This window comes from Pseudopodoces humilis, chromosome 7 (assembly GCF_049639895.1).
Source record: "Pseudopodoces humilis isolate 2021_Gansu_Grassland_sample_001 chromosome 7, ASM4963989v1, whole genome shotgun sequence".
NCBI lineage: Eukaryota > Metazoa > Chordata > Aves > Passeriformes > Paridae > Pseudopodoces > Pseudopodoces humilis.
In genome coordinates, this window is record NC_142206.1 from 14089381 (window position 1) to 14111152 (window position 21772).

Here is a 21772-nt window from a genome sequence, read left to right on the forward strand (position 1 = left end):
TGTAACTAAGTAATATCATGCCACATTTTCCTTCTAAAATTTTCTAAATTATCATTGTATTTCTGTGATATGTATCAAGTGACACATAACAAGCTTAAACACATTATTGGAAGGTTTTATTTTAAAAAAAGGAAAACTTGTCACTTTCTAATTTTCAAAAACTAAACAATGAATGTTGTCATCTTATAAATGTGCCTATGGACAAACCTCTATTAATGAGGAATTAAGATGAGAAGAATACAGATGAATTTCAAACATTTTTAGAAAACTAATATTTATTAATGTGATTACATTGACCATGTTATTTCTTAAAATTAGTCTCCTTAGATTAAATCAAAATCTTGTGCTTTTGTTGTGTGTTTAGTATCATTTTTCAGAAGACCTGCTGATTCTCAGTTTAAACTCAGAATTTACTGTTGTTATTATTAGCATGAAAATAAAACCTCTGTTCTGTCCAAACCTCACTCCTCTGGATGGCCCTGCTGCTGTTATCAGGCTAAGTATTTTTAATCTTTTACTTCTGGTTTAGGCAGAGCTTTAGAGAGGTCGGTCAAGATTTAATGTTTTTCAGGCAAATAAGGGTTAACCCCCATGGGGATACATACCATCATGGCTATGCACTTCACTATTTCCTCAGGAAAATAAAATTCTCTTACAAAGACGGCATTAGTGTTATATTTCTGATGGCAGTAGACACAATGTGCTGAAAGTGCAGGTGCTCATCTCCAAAGAAAGCATCTGTTGCAGTTCCCTTGCAAGACAGTCCAGTTCTTTTCCATCCTCTTCTGCTTTGCTGACTTGCAGCTTTCCTTGATCTATTTTAAGAGTTCCTTATTTACTCTTGCAATACTTACAAACCCTCTTGGTCTCCTACTTTCTCCCTTACACCAGCTGCAAATAAATATTTTTTTTTTCCCTGTACTTGTATTAATTGACAGTAAAACTGCACGAGGATAATTCAGATTCTTGAGCACCTTTTCATATGACCTTCTCCTTTCTGACCTGTTTTTAAGAAGAGAAATATTAAACTCTGTGACTTAGTTCAAAGGAAGACTTCTATTATGCTCAGAGTTACTTTCTGAAATTCTGGAGCTGATTGCAGGAAGTTTTCCAATCCAGGGTGAAGCTGCAAAAGGAGGTGACTATCTCAGTTAAAGCATCAAAATCGTTTGTTAACACAGGAAGATGGAAGGGTGTAGTGAGAATGATGGAAACCTTCTAAGCATTCTATGAAATTACTTAGTATTTTGGTATAATAAACCAGGGGGAAGAGGAAGAAGAGATTAAAAGAAGCTCCCAAAACAAAAAGTCAGCCAGAATATATTAACTCTGCCTGTCTAGACAGTGAGTGAACTGTAATGAAGGCATTAGGTGCTACAGTAATGTTGCTGTTTTCTCTCAAAATTTATCTTGTTTTCTGGTTAGACAAGCCGAATGCTCCCTGCCGCTTATTTTGTTCATTTTTTGCTTCCCCTAAGCTCTATTACAATTACTCAATTACTTTTGTAGGACAGTCTGTGAAACGTTCAGAGAGCAAATTTAATGTTGTGGCAAAAGTACTTGTGGCTGCACATTGATGGTAGGCTGCTGCAGGAGAGAGGGGAAAAAGCTTGTGCAAGACACAAACTGTTGAAAGCTGCTCTGCTGGAATCTGGGAGAGCAATTTTTTTATTGTTTTGGTGCAGATTTGTGATCTTTGCAGAAGCAAAGGAGTGTTTGATGAGTCACAGGTGACATAACTTCTAATGGTGCCTTTACCAAGACTATTTACATATTTCTGTGTGTGAATGCAAAAAGCTATAGATAATAATGAAAGGGAATGTTCAGCAGGGTGAGGTGGGATAGTTGTCCCTGCATCTTTGCAGTTCATTGTAGGCTGGACAGTAAGCATAAGCATCAAGAAAAATGTCTGATACTTCAAAGAGGAGCTGTGCAAGGCCTTTCTGTAAGGTGTTTGTAGTGAATTGTTAGATCACTGAAATCTATCCATTTGCTTGGCTTTACAAGAGAGAAAGCTGTTATCACTTTTTTTTTTTTTTTTAATCCAGTGGAATAATGTGAGGAAAAAACTGCATTTAGTGTTACCTTGTCAGTGTGATCTCTTTGTGTCTGAATGTGCCCTGTTCAGTTCTGAGCAGCTTTAAACCAGTGGGAATTTCAGTCTCACAGCTGATTGTCTTTGAGTGACACAATGCTTGAAATAAGTATGGATTACAAAGAACACTTCACCTACCCTGGAGGAAAATTACAGTTTTTCACTCTAATGGGGGAGGAGGGTTTATGGTGTTCTGCACATTCCCATTCATAAGCCTTACTGAGCTGTAAATTTCTGTGTGATACATAACACACTGAAGAAGAGTCTAAGTGAAATACAAATTACATATTTGTACTGTGTAATTTGTCAAATACAAGTTACCAGCTCATTAATCCAAGCAAATAAAATGTCTTGTGATAAATTCGGTGATGAAATGTTTCCTTTTGGATAGCAGGGAAAAAAATATTTTTGTTGCCCTGTTCGTCATGGATGTGCCTTGCACTTCTTGTCCATGGTGCTGTATCTTGCCCAAATGATGGTGCTAACCATCAGGAACAATCAGTCTGTTAGGAACACAGGAAAACCTGAACAAAATTTGTATTACTACAGAGAGGTATTGGGATTCCAAACCAACTTACCTTGAAAAAAAAAAAAAATATTATCTGCCAAAAGGTATCATTTGAAGAGACTGTTTATGTCTCAATACAAGTACGTTTCAAACATTAGAAACAGGGATAATCCTAGACTGTGAGGTGCCTGTAAGGAATCCTTTTTCTAGGAACTGGTGTGTTAGCTGCTCTAGATTCTTATGTTGCATGGAATGGGGCAGGATCAAAACAGCTTGGAGCTGTAGCAGTCAGAGTGAAAGACACTGCTGCAGCTTGTCTAGAGTTCAGGTTTCACAGCTTTTGTTTGAGATGGATTTGTCATCACAGCTGTTCTGTTATTGGACACTCAAGTCCCATTTTTGGTGTCACTTTACTTATCCAATAGCATTACAATATTTGTAAAAAAATGAATTGGTTTTTGGAAGAAATGCAACTTTTCTGGGGTCAGTGAAATGATAGCTTATTTAATAAAGTGACTCAATGCTTCTGGTATATTTCCTGGCATTTATTTGTAGGATCTGCTTGAGATCTCTTTCTATTTCTATCTCTTTATCTAATTTCAGATTTTATGAATATTATCAAGAAGCCACAAACATTTTACTTTAAAAGTAGGACTAGTTGCTCTGTTTAGTCTTGCTGGGCAAGAATTCCTCTGTTCTTTCTCTATGAAAATGAATCTTTTTCACTTTTTTTTTTAATGGCTTCCCATTTTTATCTGATTGTCTAAGAGTTGTGTATAAACACCACTAGTCTTGGACTGTAAGTAGCTATGCATATGGTTAGTTGTGTTATAATGAAAATCTCCTTTGAAGACTGTGAGGATACCACTAAACTTGAGTATATTTGTAATTGCTTGCATGAAAGTGCCTGCCATGCAGAAATAAATATTAATTAATTGATACAATAATTCCACGCAGCTAGGACAGCTCTTTTGGTACTGATTAAATTATACATGGAGAAGGAGGCATAACTACATCTATAGAAAAACTGCAACAAAATAAAACTCATTAAATCAGGGAAAGAAAGAAGAGGGCAAGAAGAAATTTTCATTTAAAAATCATTTGGCTAAATATGCCACTAATTTTGGACAGTAAGAGTACATACCACTAGAACAAAGGGCTGTGATGGCTCCCACATCTCATGGATTATCTCTTGGCTTCAGTTAAATGCAATTTAATTGGCTGAGTTACAAGAAATTTGGTGAAATTTGGAGGACTCCTAGAAATTCTTAGTTTCCCTGATGTTTACATTTGTATATTAACGAGTCAGTCTTCAGAGGGTTAGAGATTGAAGGGTGAGTGCCCAAAGTGCTATTTTTCAGGTACCTGTGAAAGGAAGATACCAAATTGCTCATACACAATTATTAATAAAATGGTGTCTTTCCCGTTTCAGAAGACTTTAAATATTATTTGGGTCTCAATAATAAAACTGGTAGTAACTTTAAAGATGAGGAAAATACTTTTGTATCTGGGTACCAGCTATACTGCTGCTGAATGCGTATTTTTGGTTCTTTTTTTGATAGTCTTGTGAAACATGGGGACATGTGCTTGGATGCAGATGAATGTCCATGCTCATGGAAAGGAAAGGAATATTTCCCAGGTGACAAAGTAACTTCTTCCTGTCATACATGGTAAGTGGAGATCTATTTAAATGATGCATTTATTTGTGTATTTGTAGGTTGATTGTTTTTCCTTTTTATGTGTTTTAAGCGTAAATTTCACAGCAGATTATCTAAATCATCTACCTTGACTTCCATATTTACATTTCTTCAGAGAGATATTAAAACTGGTCAGGTTCTGTTGTTTCAAAGCGCTTTACATGACAAAAATAGTGATTTGGGTTCTTTTCTGTTTTTAAAAATCTTGATTTAGAAAATGATATTTTTTTTTTATTTTCAAGGTCATGGCTAATATTCCTAAAGCACAGGTAAAACCCCTTAAAAATTACACCTGAGTGACATTTTTTAAAAGATTTTACTTATTCATTTTCACATTTAGCACTGAATCTGAGCAGTCTAGAGACCAGAACATAACCCTGTATCCTTAAATATGCATCCACTACTATGTTAAATTAAGGGGAGTAGTGAACAACATCATGTTCACTACGGGCAAGGAAACAGACAAGTTGGTGACTGATTTTGTGTATGTGGATAACTGATTAGTCGTTCAAGTGTTCAGAGGGAGAACTCCAATAGGCATGGGCTGATAGGGTCATTTAAACACACACAGATACCTACTCCTTTTACTATCCAGTGTTGTAACTGCAGCACGTACCCTGCCAGCTTTCCTAGCAGAAAGGTTTCCTTTCTCAGTAGGATGTGTTTCACAGGAGTGTGAAAATACACCCCACCCCCTGATCCTGAAACAGGCTCGTTTCTTGACAATCTCTGCCTGTTTTCCTCTCTGACCATGGCTGAATGTTGCAGGCTGGCACGAAGCAGTGCTATTTGTCTTACCAGAGCCTCAGAAAAATCAGCTGTACTGCCAAGCACCATGAGGCTGTGGTAGAGGTGTAGCCTCCAGATTCCCAGCAGAGCAGTTCCCCTTTTCTGTGCCTTTGTTGTAGCTCACCAGGAGCATTTAACTGGTGTCTCCTGGTGAGCTGCTGCTCCTGGCCTGCTCAGCATGGCCCAGCCCAGGGAAGGCTCGTCCCGTCAGCACCAGGCTCTGCCCTGTATGGATGTCGTGCCCCCTCCAGCCTTGTGCTGACTGCCTTCCTCTGCCTCTCGTCAGGTCCTCAGTAGCTGCTCTAGAAGAGATTTGTAGCCCTTTGGTCGACTGGTGAAGCGACTTACAAGCCATCTCCACTGGGCAGGCAGGTAAAGCGACCCGGGTAATTCACCCCCTTGTTTCCAAAGGCCTCTCCATTTGGACCTGGTGTGGGATTGCTTGCATCAGACAGAATTAATTTATCCCATCTAATCTGTAGGAGACTTCACCAAAGGCAGCAGCAGTGCAGGCAGAAAGACACTGGATATTTAGCCTTCTCTTTTTTTTTTCCTCTTTTTTTTTATATTTTTTTTCTTCTTCCCCTGACGCCAGGCTCGTTAATTCATGCACAAATCCTTAATGCTGTCATGGCTTTTGTAGTCTTCCATGTCCAGAAGCAAAGACAGATTAAGTGATAATGGCTTTTTGACAATCAGTTGTTCACAAATAGAGGGGAGTCTGCAACAAGCCCTGCTTGATACCAAACATATAAAATCTGTGAGCCTGCTGAATGTGTATGCAGGGGTGTATCTGACATGCTCAGGGAAAGGTGCAATCATGAGAGTGATCTGTTCCAACAAACACACTTAGGCACTCATAAAAGCTATCATACAGTGGGGTTGCTGCATTGAATTAGTGTGTGTTGATACTAAATACCATCTTTCTCATATTTAATGTAGTGTTGGCAACATAAATATTGATCTATCTATTGAACAGTAACATGACAAATACAATAATTTCAGAAATTGGCAAGACTACCTGTGAACTGACAGCAACTTTCAACCCAAGCTCTGGGGTCTGACTGACCTGTGGTTTTATGTTTCCCAAGTTTTGTTTTCAGTGCAAGTACCTGAAATATTTAGCATGTAGTGGCAACATTAAACACAAAATGTTCTGTTGCTGGGGCTATCAGAGCAACATTTTGATGGGGTGCTGGGACAGGTAAGGTGGGTTTGTGCAACTAGGTGTGCTGTTCTGCTGTCATCATGAGATCCTTTGAGCTGAGACCATTGAGCAACTCCTGGCACTCTCTGTGGGCTGCTGAATTGGGCCTCCTGTATTCTTTAATAAATAATTCATAGAAATATGCTTTATAAAAACCTGTTTGAAGTTTAGAAGATTCTGATAGCTCAGCTTTTCCAGCTAGGGCTCTCTAGATTCTCATAACTAAATGTTAGTTCACTTAGCATGAAGCAAGCCTGGTGTAGAGGACTTTGAAGACCTTGTGTACCTCTTAAAATCCCTTCCTTCTGACTATAAATGTGTTCCTGAAATAAATAAAAGGATCTCCTTAGGTTAAGGGTTTTCCTTAAACATGTTAAGAAATGTTTCTGTACAAGCCCTTAAGAGATCAGCATACAGAGACTGGATTAGACACAGGATTTGAATAGGCCAAGAGCAAAATTAAACCTGATGTCTCAGAAGAACATGAGAAGCAGAACTTAGTCTTCCAGTCCAAACAAAATTTCTGTTTGCCCCTCTCTCCCCTCTGCTTGATGAAGTTCCTTCCTTTGATAGTGTTCTGAGGTGTCTGCAGTTAGCAAGTTCTACTGCCATTTCCTTGTGCTTTTGGTAGAGCAAACACTTCTCATATATTGTATTTTTAACTTACTTTAGCCATATCTTAGTGTATTGATACATGTGCTGATGCAAAATGCAATCAGTGATGGGATAAGCAGTGTCTTGGAAAATCTGGACAGTGGCTCCATGTAGGTGCAAGTTAATTGCTAAGTGAACTGGAGGAAATCTGATTCTACCAGTAGCTGGATTTTCTGCCTATAAATATAGCCTATAGCCTAGATTTTCTGCCCTCTCAAAAACAATGGTGTACTGGCACTGTTTCATATAGAAATATGAAGGAAAAGTAACACTGACAAAAATTTATGCTGAGAAAAAACTTCATAATGCCTGCTGCTTCACTCTATGAGATGTCAAATGTCAGAGATTTATCCAGTATTTCCGTAAGTCAGATTAAGGCTTTAAGAGTGAAATATTCAACATTCGTTTAACAAGGAAATTGAAAAAAAATTTTTTTTAAAAAGTAAACTTTGGCATGTACCAAAATTATATCACATGCTGTATTTAATTTAACCACATTTACAAAGATAGCTATATTAAAGCTATGCCAGGGCACCAGCTTTGCTGTCATTATCAAGGAAAATTTAAATGTTTGGATCATTTGGGAACATAAAAATGATCTTTTAATGATTGATTGTGGATGCAGGAAATGAAATTATATCCATTATTTATAAAACTTATGTCATTTTTGAAAATGTTCAGATTGCAAGAGGGTGATTCAGAAAGAGGCATAATATCCAATGTTGCAAAGCCTCTTACTAGAATCCACTAATTCTCTTATGCTGTAAAAGGAAGTCAGTGAGGTCTGAACAGTCATTCAACAGATGTGTGGTGGAAACTCTTTGGTGCCTAAGGTGGCCATAGACATAACTTGACCTGTTCTGGAAGCTCCTAAACTGTTAGACTGGGGTCTGGGGGTGATGACATCTAGACATCTGCAAAAAGGCTACAGCAGAATGGTTCTTTTAAGGAACCTAAGCACCAAAATAATACTACTGAAATGTTTCCTTGATAATTCTGTGAAATTCTCATTCAAGAAGAGAATGGATGAAGACTCTAGTAACAGGACATGCTACTTTTTGACTCTAAGATTCAGCTTGTACAGGAAAAAATGTTTGATGAGAAGCTGAAAAAGAAGGCTTTCTCCTTGTATCATGTTATTGATGTGCACTAGAGAATTAGTTGTATTACTTTGCACCATGTTTTTTGTTTTGTTGGTTTTCTTGGTTGTATTTTTTTGGGTTTTTGAGACTTGTTGTGGTGTCTGTATATTCTGGAGCCTTTAAATTCTCGTGGAAGAAGAAAATTAGATGGTATGATGTATAATTTTTTTCCCAGGGAATATGAACTTTTTTTCCCAGAGAATTAGTTCTGCTTCTAGACAACATTTCAAAATGCTTCTGTTCTCCTCACACTTGCACAGCTTCTGTTTCTTTGCTTCTCAGTGCAGTAGCTGTAATCATTTGTCTGGGCTTGCAGCTGATATTCCCATTATTGGTTGTGCATTTTTCAGCATTTGCCAGCACGGATCGTTTCAGTGCACCTTCCAGCCTTGCCCATCGATGTGCACGGCGTATGGAGACCGGCACTACAGGACCTTCGATGGACTCACCTTTGACTTTGTTGGAACTTGTAAAGTTTACCTAGTTAAGGTGAGACTTTTTTTGTAAAACCACTCTAAAACAGGATTTAAAACTACCTGTTAAAATCTACTGTTGTACTTACTTCCTGTCTGTGCATTTTATCGAGTCCTACATCCTATTTTTTCATTTTTGCTACTGTTTAGACTTTGAATCGTACATAACATAAAACACTGAGGTTTCTGCTAACTGAGCTGTGTAGCTATGCATATGTATATTAGTATATTTTTAAATGGACTTTTTTTTTTCCCCCTTCAGGGTACTTCTTCAACCAGTCTTTCTGTCATTGTAGAGAATATTGACTGCTTTAATACTGGAATCATTTGCAGAAAAAACGTTTTCATTAATGTTGGAAAATCATTTTTAGTATTTGATGATGAAACTGGGAATCCAGTAAGTTTCAGTTCTTGCTGATGATCAAAAAGCAGCATATGTACTTCTCTGAGTGTTTCTTCCTTCCATAACCAAAAACTTATTGTGCCACTTCAGTAGGAGAAGTGTAAATATCTTTACAGTGAATGCTCATCACATCTGGATTGTTCAATGGAAACCTTAAACAAAATCTTGTCTGTATTTGACAAAAATGTTAAATGAGATAATTGTAACTCTTTTGTTTAGACTTAATTCCTGTTTAATATCTTAGGAGAAATGCAGGTGTTTTGAAGTCAGTGTGAGTTTTGCTATTAATTCCACTAGAACTAAGAGCGTAGTCAGGTCTGGAATGTATAGGAGGAATATTTCTGTACAGTTAAAAAATCCCAACAAATTACAGCTCCTGGTATATCTTCCACAGCCTAAATTTTTTTGTTCTGGCCAAACTGCAAACTCTATTCTGTAAATGTTCAGTATTTTAGTATATAAGTAATTATGGTATAAATAGTACTATTTATAGTTTATAGACTGACTGTAGAGAGGAAGTTTGAGATACTGTGTAGCTAAACCAGGCATCTTAGTCCATGCTACAAATCAGGTGCAGTCTGATTGTTAGTGGATTGAGAGGAAAATGCTTTATGTAAATAAGACTGTAATCTGGGGACAAATGTAGACAATTCCTTATTTCCAGAGGCTGCTTCATGCATCTTTTTTACCTATCCATATTCAAAAAGCATGTGACTGAGATAGAATTACTTAGATAACTAAGTGAAAATTATAATTAGGAGCCTTAGGACTATTCATCTAACTCCCAGATGACTCATTAACACCCTAATCTTCAGTCCATTACCCATCCTGTAAATTTGATATAAAATCAGCTTTTAAAGTTGTAAAATCACAAAAATACAATACAGTTCACATTCAAAATCCATGCTCCTATTGCTTAAGCATTTCTCTCTCTGTGGCCTTCTGTTTGTTTTTGGATGTGTCTGAGAACCATGTTGTTAATTTTATTTAGGTGTTTAATTTCTTGTCAAGTGAACATTTTATAAAGATATTATTTCCATTATAATCTCCCTTGTTTTATTTTGAACAGAGCTTATCTAGTTACATAGATGGCCTACAAAAAATGCAGTTATGGAAAGCTGGATTTTTCACTGTTGTTCATTTTCCTGATGAACATATCACCATTCTTTGGGATCAGAGAACAACAGTTCATGTGCAGATGGGTCATCAGTGGCAGGTAGGCACAAATCAACACTCTTACTGCCATTTCTTTGAGGTATTTATGTAAATCTTGCTAAATGAAATGTAATTTTTCAGAGAATAGACCATCAGAAATAACTGAAAGAAGCATTCAGCTACCTTGTCAATGAAAATATTCATTCTCATTTATCTTTATTTTTAGTTACTCTTTTCTGGATAACCTCAGTAGCACCAGAGACAGATATCTTAGGGGCAAAGCTCTCCTTCAGTACTCCTCCCTTATGTGACTGAAGCAGATGTTATTTTGCTGAGGGTTAAAAAAGCCCACATAACTGGCTAACAGCTCCCTTCTCTGAACAAAAAGATCATCTCCTTCTTTAAAGGCTTGGGGTTGCATAACTGAAAGGGTATAATAGTGACATTGCCAAAATAGAATATCCTCCACAGCTTTTTTTGAATTCTTTTGACTGAAATTTAGCTGAGAAAGGATCAGAATGTGACAAATTTATAATTAAGCAGCTGAAGATGCAAGTTTTGAAAATGATCATGACTGATAATATTTAATCTTGTGAAAATACATTTTTATGTATGTGTATATATATGTGTGTGTATATAATTTTTTTCTCAGGGAGAATTGACTGGATTATGTGGAAATTTTGATTTGAAGACAGTAAATGAACTGAGGACACCAGATAATTTTGAATTAACAAACTCACAAGAGTTTGGAAACAGTTGGACAGCTGTAGAGGTACATGGCAAAAAGAGTATGTGCTTGCTAGTATATTTTGCTAGTAGATTTTTTGCAGTTATATCATAAAATTAATCTCAAATGAAACCAGAAGTTCATTCCTGGAAGAACCAGTCAGGCAGCAATACAAATGACAATATCAGTGGTTTTTAAAGGTGTCATAATCTGTTAAAGAAAATAATCACCTTTTTTTCTTTTTTTTTTTTTTCTGTAGAGTGTTATTTTGAATGTTTTTTATTACATTTGAACAGTAAAGTAGTGGTTTTTTTTGTATAATGGAAGAATTTTGAATTCACTTTAGAGTGTGTTGACAGTTTAACTGATTTTTCGTAGCTGGGAAACATTTAACTGTGCAGCCATAGCAATGGAAAGAAAAAAACATTTTGTGTGCTGTAAAGTTAGAAATGCAACTTTTTCTAAGGTAATGTTTCTAGTGGTGTTCACAGAAATGTACCTTCCCAGTAGTTAGGGTAAAAAGATATGATTTCTGACACTCCTAACACACATTGTCTGAGTGATCTTTCTGTGAGACTGTTCCGGTGTAAGTACTGCAGGTTGGGCCTCTCTGGCACCTCTTCTTAGACCTGTAAGTATGTGTGTGTTTTTCTGCTGCTTTCAGGCCAGTGAAACGTTTCTTCAAATTGTGTAATTTCCCTTTTCTTCTTCATTAGCATTAGCTTTTAATTCTATATCTTAGTCCTGCTTTAGTTTCATAAATGATGCATTTATTTCACCTTTTGCATTTCCCTAAAAAACTAACAAGCAAAAAAAAAACCAAAAAAAACAAACAAACTTTGCAAGTTCAAAGCACAAGGTGGTCAAAAAAAAAAAAATTTCTCACCCTCATTTTGCTTCCCGGTTTAGTGTGTTGACAGCTCTGACATTCGAAATCCATGCAGCTTGAACCCCCTCAGAGAGCCATTTGCCAAGAAGGAATGTGGGATACTGCTAAGTGAAGCATTTGAAGCTTGCCACCCAGTGGTGAGTTGTAGTCCTCTGTATAAGCAAGTGAAAGCGAACACAGCACCAGAGAGAAATGATACTCTTCAACACAAAGCACTTTGTAATTGATGAAGACAAAAATACACCCAATTTCAGATATTTTCTTTTTAATCACAAGTGCTATTTGTGTAAGCATAACCAATTGCTTGCTTTTCATGAAATGTGTTACATGGCACACACATTTCTCTGGCATATATAAATAAATGTATTAAAGAGGCAGTGTCAGATGGGAAGAACTCATTCTTAGAAAATTCAAATGTAAATCTGTTTATAATGTGTAATATTTCAGTAAGCAAAGTGGCATTGACAGTTTTCTTTGAAATTTTATCACTTAAGACAAGACTTGAAGATACTGTAAGGAAAAATGACAAATTCTTGTGTGAAATCGTCTGATAATATGAAGAGAATGTGAACTACTCACATGTAAAGAAGAGCTTCCCATTTACTTTGATTTCTTACATTTTATGTGTATGACTTCCTTAAAATTTCTGAGTTTTACTGATTTGTGATCAGTTTAGTCTTTTATTTAATGAGTTTTTCACATTTTATTAGGGCTTAAATGTTACAAAACAATACAAAACACAAGCCCATGTCAACATCTCAACATGCCTGTTCTTAATGGGCCATTTATTTGTGTTATGGTTTGTTCCAATGAGCATTTTTTCTCTCATGTTCCAGAGAAATTGCAGTCAATCAGAGCATTGAGAGTGAAACCTTTAATATCTCCAAATTTGATATATTGCCTTTTGAAAGAGCCACGGATTTGTGTTTTTGGCAGGTTCTGTAGGAGCATTTTTGATCAGCGAATATTTTCATTTCCAGATTGACGTCACCTGGTTTTACTCCAACTGCTTGACGGATACTTGTGGCTGTAACCAGGGCGGTGACTGTGAGTGTTTCTGCACGAGTGTCTCAGCCTATGCCCATCAGTGCTGCCAGCACGGAGTTGCTGTGGACTGGAGGTCTCCCAGAGTGTGTCGTAAGTTTGTTTAGCCAGTATTGCCAAGGGCTGCCACTGCCCTGCATTCATGGGAGCCTGACCCCAAAAATCAGCCTCACCAGGTTACCTGGGGCCATGAACTGAATCTAAGCCTTGCTGGTAGGAAGATGTGTCGGTGTCTCTCCAATTTCATTCTGGTCTATCTGGATGATGTGCTTTCTCTGTTTGTGAGTGATATTTTTCTGCTTCCTCGTCCTATGATGTGAAAGGAGAAGTTATGGGAAGTCTGTATTAGGGTAACAGCTCAATGATTTCCATCTTCAGGAAAACTTTACTTCTTAATAATATCTAGTAAACATACATGCCATTATTAGAGCCCCCAGAGCAAGTGTGAAATATAAAAACCTGAAGAAAAACAAGTAAGGTTTTAAGCAGGGTAGAGTCATTCCCTTACAATTCCTCTCCAGCAATCCTAAGAATTTACAAAAAAAATCTGAGACTTTTTTCTCTGACACCTACTGGAAATGCCTAACAGGAGGCTGTCATTTGCCCAAAGATGTGATAAAAGAAGGGGAGATGCAAAGGATGGAAGGAAACAAGCATTTTTCTAACTTTGCAGTTGCACAGAGAGAGTATGCAGCTTGCTCAGGGTCACACAGGAAAATGGCCACTGAGAGAGGGGGTTACTCTTAATTTTGGATGGAAAGGCTGTGTTTTAGCGTGAAGCTCAGTCGTAACCACTAGAGGTCACAAAAAGACAGCTTAGTGTGTAAGCTTAGTATTTCCAGATGGGAAGCAATGCTTTCTTTGAATCTGTGTAGTTAAAATTAGTACTTTATCTAAAGTACAGTAAATATTTGGCAGTAACTTTTTAATAAATATTTGTGTATCATCTCTGATCTGATTTGGATGAGCATTTGGCTCACATCTTAATCTTAAAGATTAAAAAAAATAAAAAAATCTTTTTTCTATAGAATTCCTGTAACTGCATTTTTTTCTTCTTTTTTTTAGCTTATGATTGTGAATATTTTAACAAAGGTAAGTTCTAAAGGAAGTTACAAAATATCAATAGACTCTTGGTGGTTTATTTTTTATTATTATTTAAGTCTTAGAATCTTTGAGTAAAAACAATTGTATTAATAAAAATATTTGTGAATGTTATGTCGTTCAACTAGCCAAGATTCTGTTTTGCTGCTTTATTTTGCTTTTTCAACTGCTTTTAATTTCATAATACTTTTTATTCTTGGACCTCTCCCAAGAACATGTGTCTAACTAATTTTCTTTGCAGTGATGGAGGCTGATTAAACAATTAAATCATTAAGTAATTAATAGAATATCAGCTGAAAAGCACGAGTGGCACTACTTGCTTAAGGCACAGTGCAGTTCAAAGCTGAACAGACCCCAGGGGGTTGTTAAATCACTCACAGGCTCCTGTGCAGCCTCCAGAGGGAGGTAGCTGCTAAGCTATGACAACTTTTTGTGCCCAGATGAGGAGTAACACTCCTTTTAGGTCTGTCTGACCTAGCCTCAAGTTCCTCAGCAGCCAACACTGCTGCTGCAGTGGATTGGCTGTCAATGAGAGGTACAAACCTTGGGGAAGGTGCTGCACCATACCTTGAACCTGCACTGGGTGCTGTAGTGCTGTGCTAGCCCTGGAATCCATATTCAGACGCGTTCCAAACTACCCTGCCCGTGTCTGCACAGTCAGATGTGGCACACAAGCCAGCCTGGTGTGAGGAAGGGTCAGATATTTATGCTGTGACTTTTTATCAAGCTCATGTAGAAGCCTGTCTGTCCACATGGCATGGAGTATTTTGGTCTTCTGATCGATATTGCAGCAGCTCACTCCTGGAAAGGTCTCAGAAAGGGATCAGGTTTAAATTAGGGCAGATGTATGCACTGTGCCAGGCCCAAAAATTATGGCCAAGGTATTTGCCTTTTCTCATACACTGTCTCCTGAAAAAATTTTGAGGGGTCAAATCACTGATGCATGGAAATTTTATCTAAATAATCATTTAAGAATCTAAATAAATTTAAATAAAGGATGGTTGATTATAAGAAGTGATTGAAGGTTTTCAGTTTTCTTTTTGGTTTGTTTGAACCATCTTCATGCTGAATATATTCTTGTCTACATAACTTAGAGTAGGATGACCCCAGATTACTTAGTTTTGGAGAAAGGAAGGTTAAGAAATTGTCTTTGACCAGAAAAAGGTTTTCTCCATTTAACTTTGATGAATCCAGAGTGAAATAGTTAGAGTCCTGCCAGAAGCAGAAGCCTTTTGTCTTTGGCCAAGGGAAATCCTCAGCTGGTCGCTGTGGTCTCAACTTTTGGATGGGCTTGAGGTGGGACACTTAAACATATAAGGATATTTCCAGAGCACTGGATGTTTTAAGTAGGAATTTAAAACATGTTTTTCCAGCTCCCTGCACTGAAGGTACGGAGGTATCTTTGTACATGTTCAGGTGTGCATGGACTTGTGTCCTAACTGGCTACCTTTTGCATGCTGTTAGAATCTAAAGCTCTGCTTCTAATGCAGCATCCTTACGATTTCAAAACTTAATAAATTTTAAGGTTTTGGAGAACCAGAGAATGAACGAAAGCAGGCTACAAATTGCAGTCCAAACTTCTGACCTGTTGGAACTTACTTTAAAAGTCAGTGCTGTTGCCTCCCCAGCTGATAGCTGCAGTTATCTCAGCTATATGATTGCCATGTCCTGGCTTGTGGCTTAAACAGTAATGAGGTGAACTGCTGAGGTGAAGCAGAAAATGCCTAATTGTAACAGAGAACTTAACAAAAATAGATTGAACATTTAAAAATAAACTCTAAACTATTTTTCTGCAGTAAAATTTGATCTAAATGAGAAGATATGACATTTTAAGGTTTGTAAAAATAACTGCATGTTTTTGGCTTTTTTTTTACTTATAGATAAAATATGACCATTCTTTGCTTATGATGCTGATTTATTCCTGTCTTACTGTACAGTGGTTATGTTTGTGTCTTCACTGTTGAAGGAGTTTTTTGATGCTTGTTGACAACAAAATTTTATTCTCTGCAATATGCCTCATGCTTTGGACATTAATAAAATAGGTTTTAAAGAGTAGTGAGAAGAGTATAATCAGTTCAACCATACAAATAAATAGTTTAGAAGGATCCTAAATCAAATAACCGAGGGGTCAGCTAACTTCAATAAAGTGATTATGAAACCAAAGCATATGAGAGGGACTAAAAGGAGAAGCTAATCATGAAAATTGAAAGGAGGTATTCTTGATCGTTTTCAGAACATGTGTTTTCTAAAAAAAGTTTTTTGTTTTCATTCACGTTTACTGCATGGCACCTAGATTTATTTTCAGAGTGGTGAGGTGTGTTTTTCTTCGCATGCTCTGCCCTAATGTTTAGAGTTAGAGTATTTGTGACACTTGACATGAAAAATAATTGTTTTTTTCTCCACAGCTCTGGGAAAAGGTCCATACAAACTTGTCAGCTATTTGGATGGAAAATTTGTAATAGCAGCAAAATTGGTGGATGGTGTTGTTTTCCCCGTGAAAGAAGATGATGTTGTCCCTGGGCACGTAGTGAGCTTTATGCTGACTTCAGGACTTTATAAACCCAAAGCACATGGTAAAGTCATAATAACATAGCGTCTTAAATAAGACAGAGCAAGCTCTGCCCTTGTCTTTAAGAATAGACCTGGATTAAAAAAAATAATAATTTAAAAAATCTTTGCTATATCAGTCAGTTGAACGTGCACTTAAATGTCTGCCAAAATTTTCTTTGGTGGGTTTTAGATTGTAGCTTTGTAAATGGTTGAAAAGCAATTGCCTCCCCACACCCCAGCCTTCAGAAGCACCAAACTACTACTGCAGCCCAGTACTCCATGTGTGTTGCTCTCTTTACCCTTCTGGTGGAAGTGGGAAAGAATGGGAGAGAAAGGTTACAGGAAAAGTGCTCCCCCCTTCCCTCGCTCTGCCACCATCACTCATTGTCTGCCCACACACACAGAGATTCCCTTTGGCACTAACTGAACTCTGTAAGGGTGAGTGCTGAAAATTTGGCCTTTGGGTCCCAACTTAAGTTTCCCCTGAAGGAAACTTCCTTCTTCATCAGTTAAAAAGTGTGTTGCACACCTTCAGACATGTGCAGAAAGCCTACCAGAGTATATCAAACATTTGTGACATTAATTAAATGCTGAAGTTGTCTGCATGCACAGCTTTAGTGCCCACTGAGCCCTTGGGTATCCATGGCTTTACTGACCAGAGTCCCCTGATAAGCTCTTAGGACAGACTGAAGGTTGCTGTCTTTCTGTAATCAAAGGGGGCATATGGGTCACTTAAAAAAGTGATAAGCATTTGATTACTAATACTGCTGTCTGTAGAGCTAACACAGGAGCTCATGTAACAGAATAGCTGGGGACAGATTTCTTTTATTAGTCATAGTTTTGAGGCACTTGTACATTGTGTTCAATTTATGTTTAGAAAGGGAAGGTCAATCCTACTGTTCTCTTCCCCTATAAAAATCTCTTGCTAGAATTTAACCTGGCAAATAGAATTTTGCCTTATGGTCCAGTTTGAGCAAATGGCATTTCATCATTTGGTCATGAGGAATTTGTTCAATCAATATGATGTATCATTGTAGGACATTCTTGACTCTTTGGTACCTCAGCAAAATGCATATCTTACCAATTTCAGGCAATTCCTGGATAATGGAGAGTTTGGGGCATTAATGCACTGATTGGTTATATAGCAGGTGTTAAAAATCATGCTGACTGTCCTTTGTTACTTATCAAAGGGCTACTTGCTACAGACACTTTATAAAAAGGCATTCATTAGTACTGCTAGGTTTTTCAGATTATATGAAGCTTTTATGCTCAGAAAACAAGGTGGTCTTCCAGAAGTGTTATAGCAGAATGTGATAATGTATCCTTTTAATAGAGAGCATTTGTTTTCTAAGCTTTTTTTTTTTTCTTTCTTTTTTTTTTAAGAAATGCTACCCGGTTCTGGAGAGTTAGTTGATTTCACAGTAGATTAATGGCTGTTTTCAAGAGACTAGCAGAGTTTACAGCAAAATAGAATGAAGTAATTCTGTGAACAACAGATGCCTGTAGTAGGCTCAAGATCTGATGCCCCACAATTAGCTGTACAGAGGCTGCTTGATATCAGAAGTAGTGCAGGGTAAGGTATCGTGAGGGAACATTTGCCAGAAAAAAAAGACTTTCCTGTAATGCTCTTAGAGGGAGAGCTAGAGAGCTGAATGCAAACTACAGGTTTTTAATTTATTTTTAATGAAAGGCTGAGCTTTTAAGCTATCAATTCCTGATGGCAAATGTTACTTCTAAAGCTAGTTAGATGGAGTTAAAGTTTTTATTAAATAAATGGCTTAGTATAGACTGTAAATTAAGTTCTGTGTGACTGCAGGGCTATATTCCTTTATCCTCGTGTGGGCAAATGTCTCAATCTCTTTGTATTCCTGTGAAATCTATAGAGTATTTAGAAAACTAAATAACCATCACAGTCTAGCACTCTGCAATTCGTACATTTTCTTACAAGATTCAGGCTGTTTTCACTGGTAAGGCCAAAGTCAATTTCCATTCCTCATGCTACTAGTATCAGTAGCGGTACATCCGAATGAACTTGGTTTATTATGCACATATCAGCAAATAAATAAGTTCTGTGTGCTTTCCTCTGTTTTGGTTTTTTTTTTTCAGATTCCAGCTTGATTTCATTTGAGACAGCTGAGAGACCAAATTATTTTCTTCAGCTGGTCTCCAATAATACCCTTGTTGTTTCTAAATGGAAAAAATCAGAAGATTTTCACAACAGATCTACATTTGTCATTCACAAAAATACGTGGCTTTCAGGGTACAGTTCCTTTGAGTCATTTGCAAAACCAGGATATTTCATCCACACTTCAGCCTCTTCAGTTGAGCTTTTGAAGTATCATCATTCAGAGGAGTTCAGACTGTCAACTCTTTTTAAACTTGTAGGTAGGTATTTGTACTAGAATATTATGAACAGCAGTTTTCTACCTGTGCAAATCCAGGCTAAATGGTGCTGTTATTTTCAGAGGTGATGGAACTGTTTACTTCTCCTCTACCTTACTGGGAGCTGTGGGAACTCCAGGATATCCAGGCTCAAAATATTTTTCCCTGAGCATTGTAGTGAAGATGAGATCCTATTTTCTTGTGAGAGGCCGTTTAATAACTTAACACACAGTTTTGTTTTATTTACCTAATGGGTTTGGAAATGTGTATCCTAGTGTATAGTTTCTGGGCAGTGCTTGCTATGAAGGTGGTAAGAAAATTCTTCAGGAGTAGAGCATTCATACTCATAAATAATGGATTCAGAAAGGGAAAAGAAAATATCTCTAAAACTTAAGGTGTGTGGACAACATTTTCTCTCCTTTGCCTGCTGCCAAGAGAGAGATTTCTATTCAGTAAATTCTTTGTGAATCCTCAGGAGTAATGCCATCCAATGCTAAGGACATGGCCTGTAGCTTACAGCTTTCAAACCTCATTTTCTCCTGAAAAACACCTTGGCTTTTATCCACTACCTACTCAGAGATGCTGTGCCTGTTGGGTTGTTAACTGCTAGTTTTGTTATCTAGTGGGGGGTATTCACCCCTTCTTGGGGATCCAGGTGTTCATTTCCCTAATGTTCCTTGAACAGACACAGCCTTTGAATAAAAACCAGATTGCTGTGAGGGTGTTTCTGCCTACCTGTGAGATTGACATTCCCATAACAGTTCCATAATTCCACTGGGACATTAGGATCAGAAATGAAGAAGACATTCACTCTGAGGATCCCTTCATAGGAGCTGGCTGCAGATGTTGCTCCTCCAAGAGCTGATGACAAAAACACACATAAAAAAAAGTCAGTTAAGCTATTTCTGTTTTGTTGTTTTTGTGGCTTTTTTTGTTTGTTTTTTTAGATTAGTAAGCAAAAGAAATACTAAGAATTACAGTTTTCACATATTCTTAAACCAGAGGAACCATAGACTGAAATGAAGATGGTCTTGGAGGTCAGGAAAAACATGCGAGAAGTAATATTGGCATATAAAATAAAGCAAAGCAGATTATTCATGTAACTGCTCTTTGCTTTAGCTTTTACTTGCCTTAACACATTAGATACAGCAAACATACTCATTTATGAAATTCAGTGACAGCAATTACTTGCTTAAAACAAGTGTAGTATATATAAATCCAAAATAACTGCAAGTGATTATGTTCTAAAACTTTATGTACTGTAGTTTTAAATGCATTAGTTATTTATATATTTATTTAGCAGATTTTAATAAGTGTTCCTGGCAATGTTTGAAAATCAGTTGTCCGTTCTCTGAAACTGAAATGTGTTTTACAAGCAAAGAAAGAAAATGAAATATTGTATCAAATCAAGCATGGCCTGCCCATGTTTTACAGTGACTGTGTTGAATTGTGACACAGACAAACCTGACGCAACCTCTGATTTCTGTGACAGAAGAGGCCAACTGTATGCTTTGTGGAGCTTCTTGTTATCAAAACACTGAATTAAAGTGTTAATGGTGTCATTGTGAATCTGCCCATGTTTTGCAGTACATTACGCTGACAGCCTAATGCAGCTGTTGACTGGCACACTCCAACTTCAGAAAAATGACAGATTTTGTCATTGCCAAATGCCTGTTGCCTCTTGACAAATGCTTGTAATCACAGAGCTGTTGAGGTTTTTGAACAGCAGAATTAGAGGGCTAATGTTATTATCAGGATGTTCGTACAGCATTTCAAGCAAGGAACGTTCTTGGGACATACCAAAAATTTCAGTCTTTTATCTTTGAGGAAGGAATGAAGAAGTTTAAAGCATGTTCCAATTCTCAGTGGTCGTCCATTAACACAGAATGGTATGTCTTTTCAAGTGCAAAGTCTTTACCCTCCAGTCATTATACCAGAAGTCCTATTTATGCCAATGGAAAACTAAAACAATTTACCTCAGCAAGCAAGATCGGATCAAATGATCAAGAGATATTTCATTAATCACCACATCCGAGGGCTTGGGTTTCAGAGTTTTATAAGCAGAGGAGCATAGGGCTCCAATCTTTCTCCAGTGTACTTTCACAAGGGCCAGCCTGCTGATGTAGGGTAATTACATGGTCTAAAAATACAGCAGCATTTGTTTAAGTTAATGGAAAAGTTACACCAGCTCCAGAGTGCGCAGGCAAAAGAGTATTGGGTTTCCTGCTGACTATTGTAAATGCTTTGCATATTAGATCAGAAACTCTTGAACCGGGAACAGCTATTCCTGCAGAATCAGAGGATAAATATCAGGAGCAGAATAATAGGCCCAGTAAATCCCCTTGGCCAGAAAGTTCCTCATGAGACTTCTTCATGCTCTGTGACGCACATTCAAAAGGAAGAATTTTATGCGACCTGATCACCACAGCAGTAGACACATATCTGTTTAAAAGTCAGCTGATGGGTCACTTTTTCCAGTTTCACCTCAATAAATATTGTCACATTGGGATGCACCAAGGCTGTGCAGTATTTGCCATGAGAAGTCACTTCAGCTTTAAAATTGGGTTATTTTCATTATACTTCGCTTTTTCTGCTGTCCCATTCCTAGAAACATTTGAGGAAATTGAGTAAAGACCGAATTTTGAGATGTAGTGTGTACTTATTCACAAGAAAATACATTTTTGTATTCTATTCAGGATTTTTTTTTTACTGGCAAATGAATTGGTATGCATTCAGTCAAAAGAAAGACTGAAAGACTGTTACTAGATGGACAAGCACAAAGGTGTCTGATAAGAGCAATCAATTCCCTTTTGAGGATGCTGGGAAATCAGTGTTTGTAGGGAATTGATGGATATAGCTGCTGTTTTCTTACCCTTTTTAAAACTAATTTGCTCAAACTAGTTACCTTTTATCATTCATGTAATTGTCACCCATTTAGGACCACTGAGTTATTTTT

The 21772-nt window shown here is 37.2% G+C and overlaps 1 protein-coding gene across 1 annotated transcript in view; it reads left to right on the forward strand.

Moving 5' to 3' along the window:
• Window positions 1-21772, forward strand: part of OTOG (otogelin) — a 96237-nt gene that overhangs the window by 42462 nt on the left and 32003 nt on the right. Inside the window, exons 24-33 of the mRNA XM_088057510.1 lie at window positions 4166-4273; window positions 8443-8581; window positions 8828-8962; window positions 10038-10184; window positions 10776-10895; window positions 11760-11876; window positions 12720-12876; window positions 13849-13875; window positions 16290-16457; window positions 18541-18819. Of these exons, the coding sequence (XP_087913636.1) occupies window positions 4166-4273; window positions 8443-8581; window positions 8828-8962; window positions 10038-10184; window positions 10776-10895; window positions 11760-11876; window positions 12720-12876; window positions 13849-13875; window positions 16290-16457; window positions 18541-18819 (1397 nt within the window). The remainder of the gene's footprint in view (window positions 1-4165; window positions 4274-8442; window positions 8582-8827; window positions 8963-10037; window positions 10185-10775; window positions 10896-11759; window positions 11877-12719; window positions 12877-13848; window positions 13876-16289; window positions 16458-18540; window positions 18820-21772) is intronic.